We start from the raw sequence: 10,756 nt of genomic DNA, 5'->3' as shown, positions 1-10,756 counted from the left end.
TTTCTGCTTTTTGAATCACTTTCTCCTAGCTGGGCTGTCTTGTCTGGCCTCAGTGGAAGGGGATACACTTAGTTCTGATTTGACTTGGTGTTCCTGGGTGGGTTGATATCGGAGGGGGGGCTTTTTTGAGGAGAAGGGGAGGGAGGAAAAAAAAGGGGGGGGAGGATGGGACAGGGAGGAATGGAGGAGGCGGTTGCTATGGGGATGTAAAGTGAAAAATTAAAAACAAAAACAAAAAAAAAAAGACAAGAAGTGGTGAAAATTAGGCCACATACTCCTTACCTATCCAAGGGGGAGGTCAACTTGATAAAACTTCTGAAGGACTTTTGTGCTGGTGAAGACTCTCCCAAGGAGAGAATATCTTAATATCTCAGGGAAGCATTACCTCAAGGCAGAGTTACTGTTGGTACAGTTCTGAGCTGGCCATGGCTGTGTACCTCTGTAGTTTCCGAATCCAGAAGGCTGAGTCAGGAGGATCATGGTTTTGAGGCTGGCCTGAATTACATAGCAAGACTCTGTCTCAAACAAAAACAAAAAAATAAACCACACAAGCAAAACAAAAAACCAAAAAACCAAACAAAACCAAACAAACAAACAAACAAAAACTAAGTCCCAGTTCTGATTTCAGTAGATTAGGAACTGAAGTCGGAGGCCACCCATGTTAATCCTCAATACCCTTATTCTAGTTTTATTTGTGTTACTGTGATAAAGAATCCTGACTTAAAGAGACTTGGGGGTGAGAGGGTTTATTTTAGCATATACTCCCAGGTTATAGACCTTTATTACACCGGAGTCAATGCAGCAAGAACTTGAAGTTGGTACTCACATCATATCCAAAGTGAAGACTGGAGAAAAATGAATTGTACTGATGCTCACTTGCTTTTGCTTAGCATGATTTCTCTACTTTTACTCAGTTCAGGACACCCTGCCTAGGGAATGGTGCCACCCACACTGGCCTGGTTTTTCCTTATTATTATTATTATTATTATTATTATTATTATTATTATTATTATTTTTATGGTGGAAAAAAATGTATATATATTTAGAGTTAACCAGCTGGACTCAGTTTAGATGATCCCAATCTTGTTGGCAACATCCAGAGCATCGTAATCAGGAGCCAACCAAACATAGGCCTTCTTCTCTCCATCAGGCCTTATCAGGGTATTAACTTTGGCCACATCAATGTCATAGAGTTTCTTCACGGCTTGTTTGATCTGGTGCTTGTTGGCCTTGACATCCACAATGAACACAAGTGTGTTGTTGTCCTCCATTTTCTTCATGGCTGACTCGGTGGTCAGGGGAAATTTGATGATGGCATAGTGGTCAAGCTTGTTTCTCCTGGGCGCACTCTTTCGAGGGTATTTGGGCTGCCTCCGGAGTCGCAGGGTCTTGGGCCGCCGGAAGGTGGGTGACGTGCGGATCTTCTTCTTTTTGTGGCTGTGGACGCCTTTCAGCACTGCCTTCTTAGCTTTCAAGGCCTTCGCTTTGGCCTCGGCTTTGGGAGGGGCAGGAGCTTCCTTCTTCGCTTTCGGCGCCATCTTGGCGAAAAAAAAAAAAAAAAGCTTTCCTTATTATTTAACTTAAAAAAATTTCCACACAGACATGTCCACAGGACACATCAGTGTACATAATCTCTCATGAAGACTGTCCTTCCAGGTAGTTCCAGGTTGTTCCAAGTTGACCAATATTGCTGAGTCTCTTCCCACCCCCACCCCCACCTAAACAATGGTCTAATAACAGTATGTAATATGTAATACTTTTAGGAAAATCGAGACCATAAATGAACTTCTGGCTCATTTGGTCAGAAAAAGCTCCAGGTAGCAAAGATCCTGGTAAGAGCTAACCCCTTCTCCACTCTCCTTTTCTTCCAAAGCAACTTTCTAGGTCTGGACTTGTCTGTCATTTCTCTTCTACCCACTGCCTTGGCAGGACACCACCATCCTGGGTTCTGCTCTACAGACTAAGTGGAACTTAACTGTTTTGATTCCAAATCCTGCATTTAGAAGTTTTCTCAGAAATTTTAAGGTTGGTAAGTATGGTGGGCAAAATTGTTACCAGCTTCTTTCACAAGAATTAGCCTCGTGTGTCCCTTTCTAGGAAGTGGGCGTAACATGTATGCTTCTACATCTGAGAAGTTAAAGAGCCACCTAGGTACATTTCTCATTTGTCTCTCCCCCCCCCCCCCACATCTTTCTCTCTGTCTGTCTCTCCCCGTCTCAGTCTGTCTCTGTCTCTCCTCTCTCCCTAAGACGAAACCACTTTCTTTTCAGATGGTATAGCTAAAAGGTAAAAGAGACATACCCAGGCTACACAGGACTTCCTGTGTGAGAAAAACAAAACAAAACATTTTACAAAATGAAACAAAATACTAAGAATTTGGGTAAAAAAAAATTATCGGGTAAAGATTAGGCAAGTGTTTCTCAAAGTGTGGCCCAGGAGCCCCAAAGTGTCCCTCAGGCCTTTGGGAGGCATTTGTTATGTGAAGATTTTCTCCACAGCAACACTATGCATTTATTCAGAACAATGTAACTCCTGTTTTCAGAACAATGCTATTTCCCCTCGAAACTCTCTTACGGTGAAGAAGTTTCCAGATTCTATACAACATGTGATGATGGCACTGCTCTCACAGCCAGTGGAACGTGTCCTTGGGAATTGCTTGTGTTTAAAGGAGTTCTGTTTTGATTTACATGTGTTTAGTACTTACGGAAACAGCCCATATTAACAAAATCATTTTGAGACTCTTAAATGAATGTGAACAATGGAATGAAACCTTAAGATAAAAATATTTGAGAGTCATTGACGGGGTCTATCTCGCCTATTACAGAAAAACTATGGACAATTGAAAGTCGCATGTGAGATTACTCAGTGTCTTTGGTTTCAAAATGAATTTCATGTTTTTTTTTTTTTAAATTTATGAAGCACTGCAAAAGAAAAGAGTGGGAAATAAATGCATTTTAATTCAGTCAATTTTTTTTCTTTGTCAGTGGTGGAATAACTGATGCAAACTTAAAATTTTGATGGAATAATAAAACATTAAGGGCAGAATTTGAAATCCTGGATCATAGAAAGATGAGGCATACCAAATGAACTGTACAGTTGGCACATTTTACTCCTCAGTATGTCATTACAGTGCTTGTTAGTAGTTTTAACTTACAGCATTAACAAGAATTTTGGTGGATAAATTATATAAGCAGATTGGTTTAGGAAACTGGCTGTGTTCGTCTTTTCTAATTAATTATTAAAACAAAAGGATTAAGTTTTAATAAGTACCTGTTTTCCACTGTATTCCTTATGTGTATTTAATAATTATTACTAATCCATATAATCCATAAACATTTCAATTATAACCCTCATTTTCAACCTGAAATTGACATTAATTATCAGAACTAGATTTTGGCTGAGGTATGGTTTATGTCTAATATCTTTACCTTTTCCACACTGCCAAGTTGTCCTGATGGGATCACATCAGGCTAGACAGAGATGGAGTTATCTTGGTTTTAAGTGTGGTTGTGGGATTTTTCCCTAACATTTTGGTTGTCAGAGAGTGTCCCTGTGAGGTAGAATAATCTTTGCACCCCAAAGACGTAGTATGCACACTGAGTGAAGTTTTGCTGCTCTCTGCACTTCAGTTTCAGCTCACCTATCTCCAAGATCTTCTGTGACACCTCCTTGTTTACAGGTTCTTGAGGCTTTTTTTTTTTTTTTTAATCTATCAACTCACCAAGAATTTAGTAAGTTCCTTCTGCCTGGGAGACATTGACCTAGACATGGAAGTGGATGGAATCCACAGACATCATTACATCCTGGAACTTATGTAACAGAAGAAGCTGAGATTAAACAAGATTACTACATAACATATGTAGGATATGTGGAGATATGATGATAACATATGTTACTACATAACATACGATAGGGATAAAGGTTAATGAGAAGAAAAGGAGACTTGTGGGTAATGAGATGGTGTAGTATAATATACATACATTATATATAATAAACACAATATGTATATATTACTAGGCAGACTGGCTGGAACAGCCTCCGTGGGAAGAGGAGACATAAGAAAAAGCACGAGAATGGGAAAGTCTCTTGGGTTTTCAGGGGGAGAGAGTCTTAAAGAAGATTGGATGATAAGCATGAAGCCTGGCAACAGGAACTGTAGGAAACAAGATGTCTACCCCTTGCTGAAACTGAAGGACTGAAAGCTTAGACTATTGAGAGGACCTGGAGCTCTGGTATGAGATAGTGGAGTTCTTTTAGGATTCAGGGTGGAGGGAAGGCGTGATTTGACGAGGTCTCTTAGAGACGCTCCAACAGGCTAAGGTCTGTTTAGTTCTGTTATTAGCTTTTCTTGCCTTTGTAACTTCACTAATTTAATGAATTATAACTTCTCTTTCTCATGTTGCTTTCTTTCAGGTCCATCTTTAAGGACGTGTGTGTGTGTGTGTGTTTACATGTGTGCACACTGGCATTTGTATATACAAGTGCACTTGCGTGTTGTGATTAGAGAAGGCAATGAGCTCTCTTCTGTGACTCTCATCAATGTTCCTTTGAGACAAGACCTTTCACTTAACTAGAGGCTCACTATTTTAGCTGTGCTGGATGGCCAAGAAGCTCTTGGGCTAGAGAGATCTACCTACCTCTGCCTCCCACTGTTGGTGCTACACAGGCACATGCAGTTATGGCTGGCTTTAAGGACCATTTTCAATGCTTTTCTTTATTCTAAAACCTCTTCTGTTTCTTTGTCCTACCCCTACATGTTTAACTGACTGCGTATAGCGATTCCTCACACCTTTTGTTGTTATCCTCTGCTGTACGTACTTGTTACTTCTCTAAACTCCAAGCTTTTTGTACATAAGGTCCATGTCATCTTGTTAGTGTCCTGAGCTTGATTGCATTTCAAAGAACAGTTTCATGGGAGGACTTGACAGGAGGAGATGCAAAGATGCAGGGAATGTCTCTTGCTAAAGAAACAGTGTATTTTGGGTCTAAAAATTATGTTACTGTGGAAACAGATTTGTTATACATTCCTATCATAACAGAAAACATAATGATTCAACTGCTTTGGGCTTAAAATGGGCTTCGCTGCTTTACTATCTTTTCATTTAAAAGTTCTCATAAAATTGAATATCTGAGAAAGAAGAAAAAAATCCTATAAGTAAATGATGGTGGGATATAATAATTTTAATAATACAAGAGACAGTTTTAATTTTGTGTTTCTGAAGCACAATCTCATATAGCCCAGGCTAGCCTTAAACTCATCTTATAGGCAAGAATAACTTAGAACCTCTGATTCTCCTACCTCCCAGCTGTTGAGATCATAGACATGTGTCACTATGCTCAGTCAGTTTACGCTGTAGTGGGGATTGTCCCCAAGCCTCCTGCACAGTGGGCCAACACTCTATCAAACGAACCATATACCAGCCCAGGAGACACAATTTAGCTATCCACAGACAAATATTGCCTCATCTCCCCTGAGAGTGAAATCATAAGCAATATGAGCAGCTGTGCAGAATGCCCATGCAGACATGAATCTGCTCTGTTGGCAGAGTCTTGTGCCCTCCAGTTTTATGAGAGGCCCACTGTTGCTTATTATTTCGTTCAGGGCCACTTTACACACTGACTTTGCTTGCATACTGCCACTGGCATTGCTAGCTTCATTTATTTATTATTCCCCATCTACCATGGTGTGGAATATAGCAGGAATGAATGATGCCTTTGAGTCACACAAGGTAACAGGCTATTCGTTTGGCTCTGGAAGGCATATGAGTCTGTGACTTTTGTTCCAGTCAACAACATAATTGTTTTAATTTTTTTTTTTAAATCACGTTCTACCATTGCTTGGTAAATAATGTATCCTAAGTGTAGTTGGGTTAAGAAAGCCACAAGATAGATTCTGACCACATAGGCACACAGCGAAATCAAATAAATAAGAAGGGCAAATATTATAAAAGTAAAAACAAAAAGCCCTTTCAGGAATGAAAGTTCTTATTTTCGGTCTTCGTTATCGATCAGCTTGATTTCCTTGTTTCCATGTTAGGTTCCCTCTTGCCCCGGAGACTCAATGATTTTATGTCTAGTGGTTCATAAGTTACAAGATATCTGGAATTAGGTGGTAAGTATTTTTCTTTCTTTAGTACAGGCCTATAAAACCTCAGCAGTTTGTATTTTAAGGCAATCAAAACTAAATGGGAGTCTTGCATAATTGGCTGCTCTCTCTAATGTTTCCATAAAAACAAAATACTATAGACAACCCCTGAAAATATGGAGACCTTTTTCTTTCTGCATGTAAAATGGAATGAAAATTAGGTTGAGACCAATCTGCCTACGTGTGCGTATATTAAATCAGATGAAAATGCCACATTAGCTCTGTACACAGTGCTCAGAGTCACTGGGTCTTTATTCGAATTCTTGACTCCTCTTAATGAAGAAGTGTCACCAAAAACTTAGGGCTAGGTTGAGTTTTCAGAGGACCAAACTGATGACAGATTGCTACTGTTGTGTGAATTCCCTTCAAAAATATCTCTAAAAATGAAAGCGATGGGAGATAAGGCCAGCAAAGCCTCAAAACTTTTTATTAAATCACCCATCTTTTCATTTCTCTATCTTAACAATAGTCAGCCCTTTTGCTGCTAGCACAAGATGACCCACAGGATGAATGTGCATTGGCTTTTCTCGTCCTTTTATTAGAAGAAATATCTCTCTTTCCTTTTCACCTTCTGGGGGCTTTTAGCCCTAGAACTTCTAGAAAACTTGGAAAGAAATTTACCAGAAGGAACAATTGAAGCTGACTTAGCAGATCAGGCCCTGGCTTGGGCCATGGGCTCTGACATCCAGTTAAGGAATATTATTTTGATGGAAGACATTATTTTGAGAGTCAGACACAGTGCTTTACTAAGAAATGGAAATGGCATCTCTCTCTCTTAAAGTGCTGGCACTCTGGTTTGGCCAGGACAGTATTCCTGGGAATGAGGCCTGGAGAATGTGCCTGGCAGGGAAATTAACATAATGAGGCTCCCAGCAGAAATGGGCTTTCAGAAGGTTCACAGTGAAGACAGTGCGTACTCAGGGCGGGAGATTACCCTCAACACAAGGAGTTATTCCAAACACATCACAGAGAGCTGAGAACCTAACAGAAGTTACTTGGGATGGGGAATAGACTAAGAAGGGGGTTAGCTGCTGCTCTCAGAGGCCAGAAGAGGGCATCAGCTCTCCTGGGACTGGAGTTACAGACAGTTCTAAAGCTGCAGTGTAGGTGTTGGGAATTGAATCAGGTCCTCTGAAAGAGCAGTCGGTGCTCTTCATTGCTCAACCATATCTCCAGCTCAAAGATCTTTACTGTTAAGACTTCTTTGATCACCTCCCCCTGATAGGAGAGCAGCCTTGCCAGGCCACAGATGAAGATAATACAGCCAGTCCTGATGAGACCTGATAGGCTATGGTCAGAGGGAAGGGGGAGGAGGACCTCCCCTATCAGTGGGCTGGGGGAGTGGCAAGAGAAGAGAAGAGGGAGAGTGGGATTGGGAGGGAATGTGGGTGGGGGCTACAGCTGGGATACAAAATGAATACATTATAATTAATAAAAATAAATTAATAAAAAAAAAGACTGGAAGGAACATTCTCAAGGAAAATAATTAGACTAAGCCCAATTTACTTAAGGGTTTAATGTCCAGAATGAGTAGAAAAAGACAATTTTTAATTTTCTAAAGCATCAAAATACTGCCGGGTTGATGACAACGATTTCCTCATCTGTGTTTTGTAGAGAGATTGCTACCATCAGCGTGAGAGAAAGCCAATAGGCTGTGCAACAAAGGAGAAAAGGACTGTGCTCAGTGAGTAGGTGCGTGTATGGTTTGACTGTTAGGGAAGAAATTGATACAATCCAATCTTCCATCTATCACAGAAATAATAATGCAGATAGTTATACTTAATTGGTTTAATTTAAAGGGTCAAATGGGCACATAATAAGTATAGCACCATTTCTAAAATGAATAAATTTACTTTAATTTCATACATTAACCGGAGAATTTAAAATTCAGCAAGGCATGACTTATCACATTATTCCATTTGCTTATTATAATGAGTATAAATAGCACCTGTTTAAATAGAGGATGGTACAAAAACATGTTAGACAGGGAACCGATAGACACCGCTTGCATGGCATTGTGTTCACTTAAATATACCAGGCCATTTACTCAACAGTGTTTTGAAACAACTGCAATGCAATGTACTTGCAGACTCCTTAGTATTGAAGACCATTCCCTACCCAACAATAGTTTAGGAAAACTTCCAGCAAAATTTCAGACTGAAAAAGAAATAGAACTTGATGCTTACCTTTTTTTTTTTTTAGTGAAATTTTAGGGACCAAAGAAATGATTCAGCAACAAGTTCCTTGTTGCCAAGTCTCAAGACCTACATATGATCCCTGGGATCCACTTAGTCGAAGGAAAGACATGGCTCCACCAGTTGTCCTCTGATTTTCACATGCATGCACTGGCATGCTTCATAATAAATATGGAAAAAAAATTAGAAAACACATCATATTTAACCCGATGAATATTTAAGATTTGGGTGCTATGCACCCTGAATTATTGGGAAAGGGCGGACAAGTGCCCGCCCATTCATAACTCAGCGGAAGAGTTTAGTGACATTCCTCCTAGAAAACACTGGAACTTTTTATCTTTGGTAACCATTAGGCAAATACAAGTTTATAAAATGTAAATAATTGTTGATTTCTTCTCTAAGTAGGTGTTTCTCTTTAATTGTGGTTGCTCTGAGTCATCTAGCACGATGTTTGAGGCACATCCTGTTGAAAATCCAAACATGGCCAAGTTCTGAGCTCACTGTCATCTTTTCTTAATCAAAGACCACATGTAACCAACCCTGAACTGGAAGCCAATCTACCTCATCATGCTGTCTACAGTGAGTGATGAAACTACTTCACATACTGTAAAACAGTAGGTAAACTTTAATCATTGTTGGGTATCACCGAAGTAAGGCCCTGGAGAGGATGCAAATTAGCAGGGAATCCCCTGCTCTGCTAATTCCAGTTTTCCTGAGCCATCAAAGCATCTACATGGTTCTGAGCATTTGCTCAACTATCCTTTATCTATCTGCTTTCTTTCATCTGTTTCCATTCCCTGTGTGTCTGTTTACTCCTTGGTTGTTGTCTCTGGCCTCACTAGGAAATATAGTAGTCTCTCTCTCTCTTGTTGTTATTGTTGTGTGTATATGTGTGTATGCACGGGCAAAAGGCCAGAGGTAACTTCAGGTGCCATCTTCGAGAACGCAGTCCACCTCCTTCGAGGCAGAGGTTCTTGTTGGCCTGACCCTCAACAATTTGGCTGGAATAGCTGGTCAACTGGTCCCAAGGGTCCTTCTGTCTTGTCCTTTTTGAGGCTGGGATTACAAATGCATGCAACCATGCCTAACATTTGAGGGTTCTGATGATTAAACTCAGGTCTATATTCTTGCAAAGCAGACACTTTATTGACTGGGCTATCTTCCTTGCCCCTAGTAGTTATTTTTTTATCTGTAATTTGACTTCCTGTAATTTTGGTTGCTTTTGATCAACTGCAATTCAAAAACATTAAAGAGGAAAAAAGTTACAAATAAACATGAGTATGTTTTAAATGATATATCATTTCACTGGAATGCTCTAATCTCATCTTGGCAAGATGTGACTTAGTCAGGGTACACACTATCCCTTCCCCTAGGGTAATCATACAGTTATACAAGCTGGCTGTGAGGGAATTAGTGTCCATCTTGGTTATGCTTGAACAGGAGCATTGTGGACCCATCTGCGTCTAGAAGCAGTTTGTTAAAGACATGGCATGCTTATTCGTGCAGACATCGTCGTCTTCTTACTGCCTCCCTTGTCTCTCTGCTTCTTATCCCAAATAACTCTTCTACCAAACTTCTACCAACTGTAAACCATGTTTTATATTTATCCCTTTATCTTTCCAATGATAGGGAAAAAAACCCACTGTCCACTGGGTCAGTAAGCATCTGTTCAACTTCTGTTCATCTTCACTCTTTAATTTAGTCATTACTTTCATTGAGCACCAGTGAAGGGCAATATTATGCATGCTTATATAGAGTTCACACAACAAAACATTATTTCTCTAGGACATAGCCATGTAGCAGTCATTGTGTTTAACAGGTGACATGTTTTACACTTGATATGCAGGCAGAGACCTATCCATCTACCCTGATGTTAAAAAAAAATTAGAAAAACCATCCTCAAAAGTTACAGGGCTTGGAAAATGGGGGTGCCATGAGCCTTTCATGTTCTGGTCATCAGCCAGGATGCCTATTTGTAGATTTACAGCAAGATTTGAAAAAGATGGCAATACAAGGAAACACATCATTGAGGAAGCAGAACAGCTAGTACTCAAAATTATGAAAATGGGTAAAGAGTCAGGCACGGTGATGCACACCTGTAATCCCAACACTCAGGGAGGCAGAGGCAGTTGGGTTTCTGTGAGTTTGAGGCTAGGCTGGTCTACAAAGCGAGTACAGCATAGCCTAGGATACACAGAGAAATCCTATCTTGAAAAAAACCAACAAACAAAACAACAAAAATGGGTAAAGAACTGCTCAACAGACACACACATTATTGATTTCTAGTATTTTTCCATACCATGCTTTAGAATCACTTATAAATTCTTAAGTATTGAGTGTTCCTTATGAGCCAGGTACCATACCTGACTAGGCAAAAGAATGGCTGTATTAGATAGTTCTCTATTGTTGTGGCAAA

General features: G+C 40.0%; 1 protein-coding gene across 1 annotated transcript; it reads right to left on the bottom strand.

Annotated features, from left to right (window-relative positions):
* Positions 1-1,012: 1,012 nt before the first annotated feature.
* Positions 1,013-1,548, bottom strand: LOC129691999 (60S ribosomal protein L23a-like). The gene has a single exon (XM_055628226.1). The coding sequence runs from the start codon at positions 1,536-1,538 to the stop codon at positions 1,068-1,070; it is 471 nt and encodes a 156-aa protein (XP_055484201.1). The 5' UTR covers positions 1,539-1,548; the 3' UTR covers positions 1,013-1,067.
* Between the last annotated feature and the right edge of the window lie 9,208 nt (positions 1,549-10,756).

Source organism: Psammomys obesus, unplaced genomic scaffold (genome assembly GCF_907164565.1).
Source record: "Psammomys obesus unplaced genomic scaffold, mPsaObe1.curated_primary_1811, whole genome shotgun sequence".
Taxonomy (NCBI): domain Eukaryota; kingdom Metazoa; phylum Chordata; class Mammalia; order Rodentia; family Muridae; genus Psammomys; species Psammomys obesus.
Note: the sequence above shows the minus strand (reverse complement) of the source record. Positions and strands in the feature narration are given on the sequence as shown.